Below are 19,734 nucleotides of genomic sequence, written 5' to 3' on the forward strand. Positions count from 1 at the left end.
TTTGAAAGGTTTATGATATGCTATTTCGGATTTAAATTCCATACTTGGAGATATGTATTATGGGAAATAATATATAAGTTTTCTTTTCTAATTTACGTGTTGTGATTTTTCAACAAAATGTTAGATATTTGCTTTAGCTGAGAACAAAAAAAATATCCGTCTCTTGTGTACATTATTCAGAATAAGAAGGTTTGTTTTTGCCAGGGTCCTCTGAACAGAGTGAAGGTGACAAGTGTATGTCTCCCATCCCTAAAGGGCGGCTTCATTAATCACTCTGGATCCCATGTAAGTCCAGGTCTAGAGTTTGTAATTTGTATCATGTGTAAAATTAAGACAATATCTCTCGGGAATTAAGATCATAATATAATACTACAGTGATGTACGTCATAAAGTTCGAGTTAGATAACTATAGGAGTTTGTGAACGACGTGAATCAATCTTTCTTGGAGTGCGAATTTGCTCAAGGCGAGACCTCCTTCAACAAAACTGTGCGATAACTTTCAGCATGGGTTAACATTCACACATAGTTATAACTATTCATATGTGATGTTGTATATAGGTCGCTGGAACAGAATGCATCAGGGTATAGTATGTGTTTGTTGTCGCCGAATGCTCAACACGCGCTATTGGTTGTCCCGGCTGACACACATTTCCACTACATAACGCTGGAGGAATCTAATATTACTGACACTTAATTTCACTACAGGAATTCTTGGACTACAGCGAGCGAAGCTATTACCTAGAAGTAATCCCTCGTAAGCCGTAGTACAAGTTAACTGATAGTGATTCTCATCACGTCGGTCGAAGGCTGAGCGGCGTTATCCGGGTTGTATCTCTGTGCTCCCAGGTAGCTGAGCGCTGCTTGTCGATCCTAGGCTATGGACAGCGGTACATCTCGCATATCCCCTGGATTTCACATGCATCTGATCGACTTCACGATAATCCTTTACCAGGCTGTAAGATAGGTGTCTTATATGTTAGACACAGATGTAGCAGTGGCTGGTTTCCTCACAGACGGGACAATGCAAGGTGTGGCAGTTCCGGGTTTGGTGTTATTTTTCCTTCCGACCGTCTTGTCAACGTTCGGGATAGAGGAGAAGAATTCCTTGGATGAGTTCATCCGAACAGTGATGAAATGTCGTAACGTAACCGGCGTCAGTGTTGCCTTGGTGAAAAAGCGACACATCGTCTACACCGCAGGCTATGGAGTCGCCAACGTGGTAACAGGTGCTCGGATGACGGACCAAACGCTCATAAGTATGGCATCGATTTCGAAGTCGTTTACAGCGACGTTGGCGGCCGACGCCGTTGCGAAGGGTCTGACGGATTGGGAGACGCCGATACGGAAGCTGTTAGGTCCGAGGTTCAAACTCCAGAATGAGTTCCGAACCAAGCGAACATCCCTGAAGGACCTACTCTCCCATCGCCTCGGGATGCCGTCGTATTACGGCCTGAGTCAAGCCGTCCTTAACCTGACGATAGAACAACTGGCACAGTGAGTACTATGGGCATGCTTTCTTGAATTTTGAGGGGGGATATTCGCGTAGAACGCCATATCCACTGTTTGAATCCTCTTTTATGTTCAAAGGAACCCGCATAGACCTGTTATGCTTGTTGCTTAAAAATGGTGACATGAAATGTATTCACTCGTATATAGATGGGTCGGAGTTACACTCACAGTACTTGGTTGCTATGTTTCATCACAAATATTAAGAAGGCCATTGGGTAGTCCAGTGGTTAAAGCGTTCGCTCGTTACGCCGAAGACCCAGGTTCTATTCCCCACATGGGTACAATGTGTGAAAGCCATTTCTGGTCTCCACCGCCGTGATATTGCTTGAATATTGCTAAAAACGGCGTAACACCATACTCACTTACTCACTCACTCATAAATATTAAGGTGATAGATGTGCATGTGATGTCAGATCTTGTTGATATTTGGATCCTGTTCATGATACTTTCACTTTTGCGGAATCCTGTTGAACTATCTCCGCTGTCTTAACCTGTATCATGAAGAAATGGTGTGACTGGATAGATAATATTATCCATAGACAAAAGTTTATGTTTATTTGATAATGCAACTTACAACTCAAATAAGCCCTTGTTTTAGGTATATGTATCACGGCTCTGTTTACTATTCTGGTCATTGTGTAGTGTTACGTACATTTACCCGTGATTTGTTGTCAGAGTTGCTCTGTGCATTGTTCAATTGTTTTTACCATTGTTACATGTATTGTTTGAGCATTCGTCTTTTCCAACTGTTTATTCATTGTTTTGAGCACTGTTCTGTGCATTGTTTTTAATTGTTTTGAGCACTGTTCTGTGCATTGTTCATTGTTTTAAGCTCTGTTTTGTGTACTGTTTATTATTGTTCTGTGAATTGTTCTTTCATTGTTCTGAGCAGTTTTGGGTATTGTCCTGTGCAATGTTTAACACACCTAGTAATATAGGTGATTGTTTCAAGTTTGTGTGGGATTACGATACGAACGAACAATTTCAAGATGCTTTTTACTCTGATAGTGTACAAGAATTAATTCGCAGATCAATGGAGTGAGTGAGTGAGTGAGTTTGGTTTTACGCCGCTTTTAGCAATATTCCAGCAATATCACGGCGGGGGACACCAGAAATGGGCTTCACACATTGTACCCATGTCGGGAATCGAACCCGGGTCTTCGGCGTGACGAGCGAACGCTTTAACCACTAGGCTACCCGACCGCCCCGCAGATCAATGGAAGTGGCATTTACTGATATCAATGAGAGCGTGCAATGTTTGCTTGAAGCATTGTGTAATGCTGGTATGTGTATGAGAAGGAAAGTTGGTCGATTAATTTCAGATAAGAAATGGTTTGATTTTGACTGTGAATTCCTCGAAAAGGAAAGATAAAGGTGCTTAAATAAATTTAGAAAAAAAAGATGTAGTATCCTTATCTATTTACAACCAGGCTAGAAATAATAGTACATGCAGGAGTTAAAAAGGGAATACAAGGCGAGACAGCGAGAAAGACTAGAAAGCAGCAGAAATGATCCAAAACATTTCTGGTCTACTCTTAAACACTTGGATGGCAAAATATATATATAATAATAACATAAACATAGAAACCTTGTATCAACATTTTAGAAACTTTTGACAATAACAGTGGAGATTTGCATGAAGACATGAAAATAGACAGTGGGGAGGCTAGTTTAGTGGCTGATATATTCGATTTTCCTATTTTAAGAGAAGTAATTACTTCTTGTATACAAAGATTGAAAAAAGAAAAATCTCCTGGTATTGACAAACTAATACCCGAGTTTCTAAGAATTCATGAGATATAATTGTCCCATATTTAGAAGTTTTGTTTAATGCATCTTTTGAAAATTCAAATTTTTCCAAAGATTGGTCAGTGGGTATTATCATTCCTCTACAGAAACAAGGTAATGTAAAAGGTACCAATAACTACAGAGGCATCACATTAATAAGCATACTGAGTAAAATATTTTTAGATATTACGAATAGACGATTAATAGTTTGGTCTGAATCGTTTAAGAAAATAGATGAGGCACAAGCTGATTTTAGAGAGGGGTACTCCACTGTACACAATATTTTGGTTTAAACATATTTTTATTTCAAAAGAAATCTGGATCGGCAAATAAGCAAAATTTGCTTATGTAAATACTTCTCCAGGTAATAACTTAACAACAGCTGGTTATATATAAGATAGTGCTAAACATAAACATACAAAATGCACAAATGAAATACATGAAGCCAATACATGGAAGCACGTGGCGTCTGTATTTATATATATATATAATGATGCATAATGCATACTATATGCATAAAATTAAGCTACTCAAATCTTTTGCTTTTGGCAATGAAATCGTGACCTGATTGAAGAATAGCCATGTTTGTAGAAATGCTGACTGAACTATTGACATGTAATATTGTTTTTAAATCATACGCATGTATGTAGAAATGCATAATGTTTCTGATATCGTATTTTTGACAGGTAGAGAAAAAGTGAATAGCGTTTACAAAATGATATCCACAAGTGCAGTCTGGTATGTCTGATACAAGTCGTCTAAAATTATCAGCGTGTAAGTCACTGCAGCCGAGCCTAAGGCGACAGTGTACAATTTGGCATGATTTATGACCGTATTTTAAGTCTAGGTTATTAATAATTGTACGATTAGTTAGGGATTTAAATTCTTTGAATGGGCGAGCATTAGTTACTTCGTCAGGTGGATGAATGATCTTGCATAGGTCTGGGTTCTACATTCTACATTTCTAAGGTTATAATTGCTGTTATCAAAAACTTGACTTGGAGTGAAATCGTTGAGATATGCAGGTGAAATACCGATTTTTCATTTTGTAAAATGTAATCAGTTTGAAATGATGTTTTTTCGTTATTTTAAAGTTTGAAAATTTGTTTCGTTATAAATGTTAACATGATTGGTACGACGAACCGCCCCGCAAATAGTTCTCAATGCGTCCAAATGTAAATGCTCGAGTAACAAGGAGAGTTCGTTTGTACAATTGTTCCAAATATGACAACAGTATTCGAAGATAGGTTGGGTAAAAGATGTGTACATAATTTCAAGTATATTTTTTGTAAGTCTGTATCTGTATCTAAAACTCCTTAGGCATTAATAAGAGTACTCCTAATGTATAGTGAGTGAGTGAGTATGGTTTTACGCCGCTTTTAGCAATATCCAGCAATGTCACGGCGGGGGACACCAGAAATGGGCTTCACACATTGTACCCATGTCGGGAACCGCTAGGCTACCCGACCCCCGACCCCCCCCCCCCCCCCCGACTTAATGTTATAGTTTTGGTCTTATCGGGATTTGATCTTCAATGATGACATAAGGGACGCATCATCTGTGAATATGCGTAAATTACTCTCGATACCTTCGACAATGTCGTTTATATAAACAATAAACAGCAGTGGTCCAAGGACCGACCCTTGGGAGACCCCAGCTTGTACAACTTTTGATTCTGAGCTATAACAATTAATGACTACTTTTTTTACTCTACTTTCAAAATAACTTTCGAAACATTTCAAAAGATCACCTTGGATGCCGTAAGCATTGAGTTTATGAATGATTCCTTTATGCCATACTCTATGAAAGGCTTTGCTGACATCACAATAACCAGCTCTAATTTCTTTACCTTCGTCTAGTGCCCTACAATAAAAGTATGCAGGTAAGTGAGTTGATAAGACGTGGAGTCACCAAGCATGAATCCCGAGTGTAAACTAGTCAACAATTCGTTTTCCCTTAAAAAGTGAAACACATATTTGAAAATACACTTTTCACAAATTTTGGCAAAGCAATTTGTGAGTGCTACAGGTCTGTAGTTTGAGCATTCATGTGTGCATTTTTGTGAATTGGCGTTACTGATGCTTGCTTCAACACTAACGGAAAGGTTTTGTTTTGAATAATTCTGTCAGGATCGGAGCTAGACAAGTCGCTGTTAATTTAGATAACTTGTTATCTATACCATCTGGCCTTCTTGCCTTAGTCGTATCTACAGAAAGAAGAATATCACGAACCTCTTCTAGATTTAAATTCACAGATAGTAATGGATCGTCGATTGTATATGGTCCAATAGATGGAAGGTCAGAATCGGGGTTTCTTACTCTTGCTTGATCAGTGAAAAATCCATTCAGGACATTGGTAATATCTACCATATCATCATACAAAATATTAGTTGATACTATTGACGGAAACGAGTTTTCGGTGTGCGTTTTGACATATTTTTATCTAATCGCCACAAGATCTTAGTACTTATGATGTTATCTATTTTTAATTCATGAGCTCTTTGGGCTATTCCTTTTTATTCCTGCATAGCCTACATTTTACCCAATCTGATGGTCGATTTCTATTTCAGCAATTTTGTGAATACGATTACGTTTCCTAATACGAGAGCGTATCTCATGATTTCTCCACAGAGGATCCTTTGTTCTTACTGTGACAGTCGTTGTTGGAATGTATTTCTCGAATATGTCTTTAAGTCTTCAAGTCAGATCTTCAGTGATAATATGAATATTATCCGATGAGAATAGACTATCGGAGTCTATTTCATTAATACCTTGGTTTATACCATCTTCATCTGCGAAGGGATGGTTATATATTTTTCTCTTAAAGGTGTATTTTTGGTATAGTTTCTTTTATATTAACAAAGATAGAGCTACAGATTGGATCAAGTATACCGGAAATCCATACATTGTTTACACAGGAAACGAATATAAAATCAATCGGAATTTGATAATTAGGGGTTATTCTTGTAGGGACTGTAATTATTTGTTTTAAACCGTACATAGTTTGTAATTTTCAATCTTTCGAGTGGTTTCGCATGGAATATCTAGATTGAAGTCGCCAGTAACAATAGTAAACATTTTTAGATCAACAGCGTTGCCTATTGACGCATCGATTAAATTCCAATGATGGACACTTTTATCAACACGATAAAATGTACCACTTAAGTAATTTTGAGTTTTACATTTAACCTGCATCCATATCGCCTCAAGCTCGGCAAGTTCTCAATTTCCCATTATTTTATCGCATAGATTATGTTTAACATAAGCCGAAACGTCACCACCATGTGTTTTTCTGTCTTTTCTAAATGGGGATTGAAAACCGGGGACCTCATTGCTTCGAATTACCATGTTTCAGTCAAACAAATTACATCATACGACCCGAATTCTGCACTTAAAATGTTTAATTTATCCCTACGACTACGAACATTTAGGTGTATAATATTTAAGTCTTAAAGGTATTTGGGTACAGGATGAGGGTGAACAACTCCACGGCAGAGGAGTAGAAAAATACAGAAAATTGGTAATCGCAGATTATACAAATATCGAAATTTGAAAATGTGTACACGAATCGGAAACTCAAATGAGTATTTAACATGAAGTTTCACTGCAAATGTACCCACTCCTTGTCTATATTGTAATATGTCAACCGACATCGAACGTTAGTATGATAAACAAAGACACAGTGGGTCTCAAAAGAAATGAACAATCATACAGACACTCACAAGCTACAGATATGTCACGGTACATATATCATGTATATAGATAAGCACTATTTTGGTTTTCTTTTTTTTGACAACAAACAAATGCGGAAAAAACAACAAAAATGAACAAGAGAATGAATAACTGAAACATAGTTTTTTCGGTTCGAGAAACATAAATGTCCAATAAAATTTGTTCTTTTCATTGTTTTGGGCATTGTTCTTTTCATTGTTTTGGGCATAGTTCTGTGTATCAATATAAGCATCGTTCTTTTCATTGTTTTGAGCATTGTTCTGTGTATTGTTATGAGCATTGTTCTTTTCATTGTTTTAAGCACTGTTCTGTATATTGTTCTGTGCATTGTTCGTTTCATTGTTTTGGTCATAGTTCTGTGGATTGTTCTTTCCGTTGTCTTGAGCACTGTTTCTGTGTATTGTTATGAGCATTATATTTTTCATTGTTTTGGGCATAGTTCCCCGTATCGTTATGAACATTGTTCTTTTCATTGTTTTAAGCGCTGTTCTGTGTATTGTTATAAGCATTATTCTTTTCACTGTATTGAGCACTGTTCTGTGTCTTGTTATAAGCATTGTTCTTTTCATTGTTTTGAGCACAGTTCTGTTTATTCTTATGAACATTGTTCTTTTTATTGTTTTAAGCATAGTTCTGTGTATCGTTAAGAGCATTGTTCTTTTCATTGTTTTGGCCATGGTTCTGTGTATCGTTAAGAGCATTGTTCTTTTCATTGTTTTGGTCATAGTTCTGTGTATCGTTAAGGGCATTGTTCCTTTCATTGTTTTAGTCATAGTTCTGTGTATCGTTATGAACATTGTTCTTTTCATTGTTTTAAGCGCTGTTCTGTGTATTGTTATAAGCATTATTCTTTTCACTGTATTGAGCACTGTTCTGTGTCTTGTTATAAGCATTGTTCTTTTCATTGTTTTGGTCATAGTTCTTGCACTGTCATAAGTATTATGTTTTTCATTGTTTTAAGCATAGTTCTGTGTATCGTTAAGAGCATTGTTCTTTTCATTGTTTTGGCCATGGTTCTGTGTATCGTTAAGAGCATTGTTCTTTTCATTGTTTTGGTCATGGTTCTGTGTATCGTTAAGGGCATTGTTCCTTTCATTGTTTTAGTCATAGTTCTGTGCATTATTATGAGCATTGTTCTTTAATTATTCTATCCATACATTGTTGTGTAGATTGTTCCATTAATTGTTTTGGCAGTGTACGTTTACTGTTTATTGTTCTATACATTGTTCACATGATTTTTCTGTGTTTTTTTCTGTTTCTTGTTCTGCCAGTTGTTCCGTACGTTGTTATGTAAATGTTCTGTACATTGTTCTGTGTACTGTTCCGACCTGGATGACATGACTAATCTGTTTCCGTCATTGCATTGCCCGACACATCGTCGTTGTCGTGTAATTATCTGTCGATCAAGTCGCCCCGGACAGTCCTCACACCGGGGAATCCGACTACCACGTGTTTCCATTAGGAAGAGATTTACCCTCTTAAACAACAGCCGTGCCTGAATATCAAGCGTTGAGGGTAGAGCTGCCAGATTTGTCAGAGATCGGCTTTTTAAGCAGACAGTGTTATTGGAGACAATTGAAAGAATTGTGCACTAAATTAAATTGTCTGTCGATTTAGGACAATTACTCCAAATTAGGATAACTTGATACTGCCACCCACTCTATCTATCTCTGTCTTTCTGTGCCTGCTGCTATATATAGTGTATACACATTTAGCAATGCTAATGTCAATACATTGGCTTACTCTTGGAAAGATGAAGCATATCATAGTGTCTGGTTTACTTCCAAATGCTAATTGGTACGCTGTTTATTGAGATATATCCAGACATTGCAGTTCAAATTTCCCTAATGTCGTCATGATACAGACAGAAGTGTGACAAAACGCGTTTCGTCGTCTATTTCATTAGAAAGACAGATAGATGAGATATGCATATATGAGTGACAAAACACTCTCCACAAGACTATGACAAGAGGCATGACTTCAACTTTCCAATAGTCAACTTTCCCTTCATGTCTAGCAATATTCCAGCTTTAGGTATTTGCATTTCACAACTTTTGAGATACAATCTAGCATGCTCTTTCTACCACGATTTCAAAGAGTGCTCAGAAGTTGTTTGATCAAGGTTGCAACATTCAAGGCCTCAGTAAAGCGTTCAAAATGATAAATGGTAGACATGAAGAGGACATTTCAAAATTTGACGCATCAGTGACAAACATGATGTCCGATGCAATTCCCTATTTCGACTTGTACCATATGTCCCTGTGTATATTTCAGGCGAACAATTGACTTGCCTGTAGATGTGTTTGTGACGGGTACCACCGGCGGGGCAGGGTACCTGGTATCATCACTACTTTATAGTGATTCACAAACACATGATATAGTCGGAATCATACAATCGACTCTGCTTTTAACAGACATTTCTATTTAATATGGAAAGTGTTTGGCCGCTTGTATTTATTCCTTACGCATTACCCTGAGTGGTTTGGGGCCAAACAACTCACCCGTACCTGCAGCTGATGCTTGTGGTAAGACACCTCTGAAATGGGGATCGGGTGGTCCTGCTCGGTTAGATGACTTGTATCCCGTTGGTATGGTTCGATGCTTATGATATCCACCTCTAGTTTCTCTGATCCACACTCGATTATTTACATGCCGTCGTATGGCAGGATTGCGGCGTTAAACATTTACGTATGAGCGTATACTGCCTCGCTGATGGCAGACGTCTCAAACACATGCACTGGCAAGTCAATTGTTCACCAAAAAAGACAAGGGAGCATATGGTATAAGTCAAAATGGAGAGGTTTCACAGGTTTCACTGATGAGTCAAATTTGGAAATGTCCTCTACAACCTTTTGAGAAAAAGATACCGAGGCCTTGAATGCTGTAACCCTGATCAAACAGCTTTTTAGCAAGAGTTGTATGAAACAAATGAGAGGGTGTCACTGGACTCTCTGGCTATTTGACCTTTATTCCACGATATGAGATCATCGATATACCAGGAAGATTAAGTTCCACGTTTTGTCCAAATTTCCTTGTTTTGATTTTGCCAATCTGAGCAGAAATTCTGATTCATACGTACAACGAAACAGATCATCCTGTGAAGATTCCGGATATGAATAGGTCTTCAGCTACCCATGCTTGTCGTATGGGTTGATTCATGTCATCATATCCCAATTGTGTAGATCGATGCTCATGATGTCAGTCACTGGATTGTCTGGTCCAGATGCGATTAATTGCGGACCGTCGTCATATAGCTGGAATATTGCTGAGTGTGGCATTAAACAACAAACAAAATGTTAACCTGAGATTTATCCTTTGTAACATTAATCAGTGGTGTCTGGCTGTAAAGAACTAACTAAACGGCTACTTATATTCCTCACTGTGTTCTCCAATACGTGTCATGTTCCATCCACTATTTAATGGTCTTTTGTGTCCTTGTTAAACAACAAACAAAAAAACCCAACCTAACAAACAAAGCGATCAGCAAAAAGGGGATGACAGTTTGTGCTTCTTGTCAAAATATCCTATCCCCAAAGTTCCCACAGATGTTATCAATGAGGACGTCGTGTAATATATCCTCAGTAGACTACAGAGGACATTTGCTTTCAGTTTTGATCCATTGTCCTGCACCTCTGAAGATAGTGATGTATCTATATGTGTCTACGGTCACCACATTTAGTGACAAAAGCCCCATGGATCCTGGAATAAAGCTTTCCCTTCAGTGTTTCGTGTGGGATAGTGATGTATCTATATGTGTCTACGGTCACCATATTTAGTGACAAAAGCCCCATGAATCCTGGAATAAAGCTTTCCCTTCAGTGTTTCGTGTGGGATAGTGATGTATCTATATGTGTCTACGGTCACCACATTTAGTGACAAAAGCCCCATGAATCATGGAATAAAGCTTTCCCTTCAGTGTTTCGTGTGGGATAGTGATGTATCTATATGTGTCTACGGTCACCATATTTAGTGACAAAAGCCCCATGAATCCTGGAATAAAGCTTTCCCTTCAGTGTTTCGTGTGGGATAGTGATGTATCTATATGTGTCTACGGTCACCACATTTAGTGACAAAAGCCCCATGAATCATGGAATAAAGCTTTCCCTTCAGTGTTTCGTGTGGGATAGTGCTTTACAAAGTTAAATATCAAATGTTATGACAGAATAGAAGAAAGTTAATTTAAAGCTGACGCATCAGTGACAAAGAAGATGTCGGATGCAATTCCCTATTTTGACTTGCCTTTGCATGTGTTTGTGACGGGTGCCACCGATGGGTCAGGGTACGTTAAACTTTTCGTGAAAACCTGATATCATTACTATTTGATAGTGATTCATAAACACATTCTCAAGATATAGTCGGAATCATATACTGGACTCTGCTTTTAGAAGAGATGTTTTATTGTTATGAAAATGATTTTGTGTTTCAGTCGCCTGCAGTATTTCCCTGTGTTGTATCAGTTCCGCAGTCGCTACATCTATAGCAACTTCCTGTACGTCTTGGCGGGGTTGGTGCTGCAGCGGGCGACGGGGACGATGTGGGGCGACGCCATCGTCAACAACATCTTCAAGCCTCTCGGTAGGTACTTGTCTCTGACTGTAATGCACAAAGCAGCTCGTTTTAGTACTTGTCATCCAGTGCAATACGTCAAACATCTAGATGGGTAGATGTTATTTGCTGACTATCTCAACCATCCATCACAGTTATACGCTGCAAGGTTCGGGGCGCTCGTGTAGCCTTACGGTAAAAGCGTTAGCTCGTCACGCCGAAGGCCCGGGTTCGATTTCCGACATGGGTACAATGTGTGAAGCCCATTTCTGGTGTCCCCCGCCTTGAGATTGCTAGAATAGTGCTAAAAGCGGCGTAAAACAACACTCACTCACTAGTTCAGTGTTGCTGTCCACTCCGAACATTGCTGCAAACGATGCGAATACCTTCATCTCACACTGAGTGATGCATATTGGAATACCAGCAAGTCTTGCTTGTACTCAGTGCCCATATGAGGACCACGTGGAAGTCCTCCTGATTGTGTATCACAGTCACAACGAGAGGCTAGTTGCCCATACAATCAACAACTGGTCTTCCAAGTAGAGTTTGTTTGTTTGTTTGTTGATTAACGCCGCACTCAGCAATATTCCAGCTATATAACCGCGGTCTGTACATAATCGAGTCTGGACCAGACAATCCAGTGATCGATATCCTGAACATCGATCCACGCATTTGGGATACGATGACATGTATCAACCAAGCGAGTCTGGGCACCCGATCCCGTTAGTCGCCTTTTACGACAAGCATGGGTTGCCGAAGACCTATTCTACCCCGGATCTTCACGGGGCTCTTCCAGGTAGAGACTCGATTATCAACGGGTTATTGGTTATAGCAAGACTGGGTGTAAAATGTCCTTCACTGCACTCGCGTGTATACAATTTGTGACGTTAACTCAACATGTACAGGAATGGAGAGCAGCCGCGTGGTGTCCCAGTTGTCTGACACCGACATCAGGGACATGGCCTACTCCTGCACCATCGTCAACAACACCTGTCTCCACAACGAGGAACAACTCCTGCTGCCGTAAGTCGACCATAACTGCGCTGTTGATGTTATATATATGGTATCAAAACATCCCCACTTACCTACATCGTCAAAAACGACGTTTGAATCTGAAACCTGTCTAAAGGGAGACAACTCGGGAGACTTATTAGTCTCTATATCAATAGCTACAGTCTACACCGATATCAATGTCCTACTCTCAAGACGGGGAAGAAGCTACACGTGTAATACAGGTGACCAGGTGAAATATAGGTATACCATGTGTAATACAGGTGACCACCTGTAATATAGGTGACCATGTGTAATACACGTGACCATGTATAATATAGGTGACCATGTGTAATACAGGTGACCATGTGTAATATAGGTGTCCATGTGTAATACAGGTGTCCATGTGTGATATAGGTGTCCATGAGTAATACAGGTGTCCATGTGTAATATAGGTGTCCATGAGTAACATAGGTGTCCATGTGTGATATAGGTGACCATGTGTAATATAGGTGTCCATGTGTGATATAGGTGTCCATGTGTGATATAGGTGACCATGTGTGATATAGGTGTCCATGTGTGATATAGGTGTCCATGTGTGATATAGGTGACCATGTGTAATATAGGTGTCCATGTGTGATATAGGTGTCCATGTGTGATATAGGTGACCATGTGTGATATAGGTGTCCATGTGTGATATAGGTGACCATGTGTAATATAGGTGTCCATGTGTAATATAGGTGTCCATGTGTGATATAGGTGTCCATGTGTGATATAGGTGACCATGTGTAATATAGGTGTCCATGTGTGATATAGGTGACCATGTGTGATATAGGTGACCATGTGTAATATAGGTGTCCATGTGTGATATAGGTGTCCATGTGTAATATAGGTGTCCATGTGTGATATAGGTGTCCATGTGTGATATAGGTGTCCATGTGTGATATAGGTGTCCATGTGTGATATAGGTGTCCATGTGTAATACAGGTGTCCATGTGTAATATAGGTGTCCATGTGTGATATAGGTGACCATGTGTGATATAGGTGTCCATGTGTAATACAGGTGACCATGTGTAATATAGGTCTCCATGTGTAATACAGGTGTCCATGTGTGATATAGGTGTCCATGAGTAATACAGGTGTCCATGTGTAATATAGGTGTCCATGAGTAACATAGGTGTCCATGTGTGATATAGGTGACCATGTGTAATATAGGTGTCCATGTGTGATATAGGTGTCCATGTGTGATATAGGTGACCATGTGTGATATAGGTGTCCATGTGTGATATAGGTCTCCATGTGTGATATAGGTGACCATGTGTAATATAGGTGTCCATGTGTGATATAGGTGTCCATGTGTGATATAGGTGACCATGTGTGCTATAGGTGACCATGTGTAATACAGGTGTCCATGTGTGATATTGGTGTCCATGTGTGATATAGGTGTCCATGTGTGATATAGGTGACCATGTGTAATAAAGATGTCCATGGACCCGTGAAGAACCAGATTAGAACCCATGCTTGACGTAAAAGGCGACTGTGCTTGTCGCAAGAGGCGACTAACGAAATTGGGTGGTCAGGCTCGCTGACTTTTTTTGGTGCATGTCATCATATCCCAATTGCGTGGGTCGATGCTCATGATATCAGTCACAAACAAACAGGTGTCCATGTGTGATATAGGTCTCCGTGTGTGATATGGGTGTCCACGTGTTATACCGGAAGCCATATGTATTTCTCGTCTCTGCTGCAGGGTGATACGACAGGCCCAGGCGGCGGCGGGTGTGTTCAGCACGGCCAGGGACATGGCGAAGTGGCTTCAGTTCCATCTGAGGGGTGGAAAGGTTTGCTCTTAAACTTCTCAACATTATTAATAGTTGGCTGTTAGCCAGTTGTAGTCGGGGCCAAGAGACCCAGTGACATGAGTCCACGCTGCTTTCAAATGTCCTTTAGCCGAGCCAGGATCCTGTGATCATTGTTTGATTCCCAGATTCGCCCCGATTATGATCCTTGGATTGTCTGAATATCATCATGGCGTCTTGGTCTCTATAAAATGTAGAAGACCTGCGTCAATTTCAGCTTTGCTGGCGTTAAACTCTTTCAGTACGTCAATTGTAGTGCATGTGTACATAACATAGGCCTATTTGAAAATGGAAACGATTTTTATTGTATTTTTATATATCGAAAGATATCTAAATTTACAACATTCCTACACTGAAACATTTGACCCTGGTAAACATCGAGCGTCACGTATGTATTTAACGGAACAGTAGAAATGATCAATATTACATTGAAGTACATACGTGGGGTACAATAGCAGGGACACCTTTTACGAGAATCGTTTAAAGGTGTAAAAAGACACATTGATGAACTATATTACTATAGCATTACAACAGACGGTCGACCTGTGAAGATGCGGTTGATGCGTGTCATTGATCCCAATTGCGTGGATCGATGCTCATTATATCAATCAATGGATTGACTCGATTATTTACAGACCGCCGTCATATAGCTGGAATATTGCTGAGTGCGGCGTTAAACAACCAACCAACCACCCTATAGACGGTCTTACTATTGAGTGAATGTCTTGTGTTTTCTCAGAATGACAAAGGGTACCAGATCTTGAACCGAACTGCTCTTAGGGAGACGTATAGGCCTCAAATCGTCCTTGAGAGGTCAGGCATCACGCGGGCCCGATTTCCGGTCGCAAACCTCGACTTCACATACGCCCTCGGCTGGATGAACGGGGTTTACAGAGGTACAGATCGATCTTACTGTAAAATGCCTTTTGAAATCGTTTCGGGGAAAGCCTGTAAATGTTTGGACTTCTTAGCTTGTGTTTTATGATGATGTTTGGTTACTTAAATCAGAACACCTGTACACAGCAGACGTAATTCAAAGTTAACATATCGTGTTTAGTTTCAAAACCTCACTGGATCACCTGAATGTCTGATTTCTTTATGGGCCGATTCGCCTGACAGGCGGACCGCTGTGCCGCGCCAGGCAACATACAAACACTTACATTCTTATGCAAATTGTGTGAATAGCGGTTGCTTCCGGTAGGGATACATTGTATACGTTAAGGACTTCTTGATGTTCTGTTTGTATATTTTAAGGACATCGTGATATTCTGTTTGTGTACATTAAGGACTTCTTGATGTTCTGTTTGTATATTTTAAGGAAATCGTGATGTTCTGTTTGTGTACATTAAGGACTTCTTCATGTTCTGTTTGTATATTTTAAGGACATCGTGATGTTCTGCTTGTGTACATTAAGGACTTCTTCATGTTGTGTTTCTCCAGGGTACAAGAAGTTGAGTCACACTGGGTCGTTCAGCGGGTACCGACTGATGCAGACGCTGCTCCCCGAGGAGGGCGTGGGGGTGTGGGTGGCCATCACCAGCTTCGCGCCAAGTCAGCAGACCATTATCAGAGACATCATCACCATGTACAGCCTCGATCTCATGCTGGGTAGGTCCTTTGTTCTGCTTTGATACACATGGGTCAAATTGTATTCTTGTTTAACAGATAAGTTTGACATATATTTTGAACTGACGATCATAAGAAAGTATACCGATCAGCTTTTTTCAAAATGATCATGAATCACATGTTGATGCATATATTGTATTACAAAAGTATTATCAGATATTTACTCCGATAAAGACACTATCGACCTGCAAGTGTCAACGTCACAGATCCCACACCACCAGCTATTTCACAAATTACAGTGAGTGAGTGAGTGAGTGAGTGAGTGAGTGAGTGAGTGAGTGAGTGTGGCTTTACACCGCTTTTTGCAATATTTCCGCAATGTTTCGGCGGGGGATACTAGAAATGGGCTTCACACATTGTACCCATGTCGGACAATCGAACTCGGGTCTTCAGCGTGACGAGCGAACGCTTTAACCACCAGGCTACCCGACCGCCCCAATTACACTTAGTACGACATGTGCATTACCATGATCATAACTGTCACTAAATCATTGTCAATGCATCAGTCAGGATGTAACATATTTACCCCATCGCCGTGCAAACATACAGTCGTGCACATGACGTTGGACAGAGTTCGTTCGGCATCTGATGACGTCATCAGGAAATGCCCAACGTAAAGGATGAAGTCGATGTTGCCTAGTCAACGTGATTCCTCTAAATGTTCGATAAGTCCTGACATCATGCTCTCGAAGTCGGCGACGTATGGTGTGACGACGTCATGTCCAAGCGCAGACAGTGCCTTGCAATAGTTTCATACAGTGATGATTCTTGCGCTATACCAACTGCACCATACCAATTGCTCTCTCAAAGTCAAAGTCAAAAATATTTATTGCATGTAAGGCCTCCGGCCCATATACAAGAGAGTTACAAATAAGCAGTTTACATATTTGGATATATACTCATGTTTAACAATTTGTTTTTGAGGGAAATTGTATTCTTAACATATAGAGCCAGTTTTAATATGACAGCATCATCTTTTGAAGAAAGAAGAGAAATAAAAGCAGGTACAGAATAATGTGACAGATAGCGTTCTGGTATAAACTTGTTTCCTAGATCACAATAATAAGGACATACAAAAGTAAAATGAAATTTGATTTGCTATAGCTGAATGACAGCTAAACGGAATGCTAAGAAGGCCAGGACAGCGCTTTGCGAACATTTTACTTATTCTGGAATAGGAGAAATGAAAACACGGCTATAAGAAATGCTTATGTCGTTGACTGAAGGACGACTGAACAGTCAGGGTGTAACATATCTACTACACTGCGAATAAATTATTATTTTCTATTCGGATCTGGCCGTTCACGTTCGTTTTCGAAATACAGAAATGGTATATCCTGCTCTTTCGTACAGAGAACTGAGAAGCATCCATGCTAATTAACTGATTAGAAAGTTTACCTGACGTGACAGACTGTGGAGGACTTATCAGAGAGCGGTATCGAAGCGGAGTAAAATATCTAGTTTAATTAGATTCACAAGGCTACGAAGACGCTTTAGATGGCCGTTACTAATCTTGTTTAATTTGCTTAAATTGAGTGACATGTTACATATAAAAGTCGACATACATGATGCATGTACGTAGTAACGCGTGAAACTTAATTTGTTAACGACATATGAAACTTGGGGCAAGGGTGTCCGCTGTGCAGAGTTGCGTCCCTTAGCTTTCAAGATGCGCGCTGCTCATGTTTCTCTATTTGTAAGCACCACACTCGTGCTTGTGGAATTCAAAGCTGTAAGTGTGCTTCAGAATCTTAATCGCTAATATAACTGAAATTTTGTTAAAAGTGGTAATTAACTAAAGCCACAATTCACAAATGGATTTTGGTTGTGGCAGTGATCGTAACGACATGGACCAGAAGCAAAAACATATGACGAAATTCTTGATTCTTCACTCCAGGCAAGAACCAGTGGCTCGGGACGGCGACAGCCTGTATGTATCCGGAGCCGTGGGGAAGAGCTCCAGTCAAGGAGGAGATAACTCGTGCTCCACGTCCGGCTGTCAACCAAGATCCAGACTTCATCAACAAGACAGAATATGTTGGCAAATATTTTCATAAAGCGTTTGGGAAGTTTGAAATAATTATCAAAAACGAAACACTTCGATTTACATTTGGCCTGTTACTTAGAGGGACGCTGCAGCCATCGACATCACGTGACGTGATGTACCAGCAGCCAGAAGCACCGTACAACCATTTACCACGTGACGTTGTCCACTTCGGCAAGCCCCTTTACTTTCTCAGACACCATAATGGATCCGTGGCTGCTCTCAAAGTTCCATTCCTCGAACCCTCCATACCGCCGGTGTTCGTTAAAGATGACCCGGAAGCAGTTGGTTTTGTAGAAGAATCAATGAACATTATTGCGCCAAGAGAAATGACATCCGGAACTACTTCCACCAACACGTGCTTCATTTTAATTATTGTTTCATCCATATACCTATTCTAAATACATCCCCAATAACCCATCCTCGGTTATCCAGTGTAATATATCACATTTGTATTAAGATTTATAACCTGGACCATACGTCAACATATAGGTTCGTCTCGGAGAGTGTCCCAGTTTGAAACGGAAGGAAACATGACCAATCGTTTAGTGGATATCATTCGTCACCACTCGCCCCTTTCCGTAACCTGCAAGAAGACTCGTCCCCCTATCGATCAATGTTATGTGCGAAATTACGACAAACCAATCAGAATGCGCGTATGATTTCAAGTACTTCGTCAAAGAATCCCTCAGAAATAATTTTTGATTTTACATATGTCTTGCATATAAAAATATACCCAAGACACAGTTAAATGTGTTCAGTCATACTGAATAATCCCGCACGTCCCGGTGTGCTTTAAATTGCATCTGAAATATATATAATATATGGGGAAATATATGTGAACCATAACGCAACGAATTGACAATTGTTTTAGGTATGCCCGTTTGCGCTAAGACGGAACCTCGTCGCCAAAATGGTCACGAGAGGGACACGAGTCGCTATTCGGCTTGTCCCGGAATAACACGAGTTGGTCACGAATGAGTGGATACCTGTCGCTTGTCCCAATCAGGACAGAAAAGCGTAATTTGATTTGAGAGGGCGGGGTGTCATAACAAAGTTGATATATGATAGGCGGGATAATCGAGGATGTACCAACGTTGTGATGTCGCTAAGAGATTACCACATATACTCAACGTCATTATTAAAGAACACTTAGGTATGTAGGGTGTCAAACATGAGCATCTGCAAACAAGCGTCAGTAGGTCTGACTATATTGAAAATGTGATTAACAATTGAAGAACATATTCTTTATGGATTGGATTAGATTATTTTATGAAAAATGAAAAATGGACAACGACTATTCAAAATAATGAAAAGTGCAAGATTGAAGGTTATGGAAAATGTAGCCAAAACACTCGCCTAAACACAACCACTGGTTTAAACCCATGCACGTGCAAAACATGCCAATAACAGTAAATGTGGGTATAAAATGGTTCATTCCAGATGCAACTGAACTGTACTCATGAAAGTTGCAAATTTTTTATACTTTTATCTCTTATTATTTGCGTGTCCCTCAATAATGACGCTGAGTGTACTTTGTATATATGCCCATTAATGCTTGTCTTTGGCTGCAACTGTACCAATGTGATATTCTAAATATACAGACCCATGCTTCAATGCTCATCGTTTGTGCAGCTAATGT

The 19,734-nt window shown here is 39.9% G+C and overlaps 1 protein-coding gene across 1 annotated transcript; it reads left to right on the forward strand.

Moving 5' to 3' along the window:
- The first annotated feature begins 617 nt into the window (after positions 1-617).
- Positions 618-18,768, forward strand: LOC124134500 (beta-lactamase-like protein 4). The gene is made up of 7 exons (XM_046499344.2): positions 618-1,494; positions 11,455-11,603; positions 12,479-12,596; positions 14,314-14,404; positions 15,162-15,318; positions 15,863-16,030; positions 17,946-18,768. The coding sequence occupies exons 1-7, from the start codon at positions 974-976 to the stop codon at positions 18,491-18,493; spliced, it is 1,752 nt and encodes a 583-aa protein (XP_046355300.2). The 5' UTR covers positions 618-973; the 3' UTR covers positions 18,494-18,768.
- The last annotated feature ends 966 nt before the right edge of the window (positions 18,769-19,734 follow it).

The sequence above is a fragment of the Haliotis rufescens genome, unplaced genomic scaffold, assembly GCF_023055435.1.
Source record: "Haliotis rufescens isolate VD_foot unplaced genomic scaffold, xgHalRufe1.0.p SCAF_35, whole genome shotgun sequence".
NCBI lineage: Eukaryota > Metazoa > Mollusca > Gastropoda > Lepetellida > Haliotidae > Haliotis > Haliotis rufescens.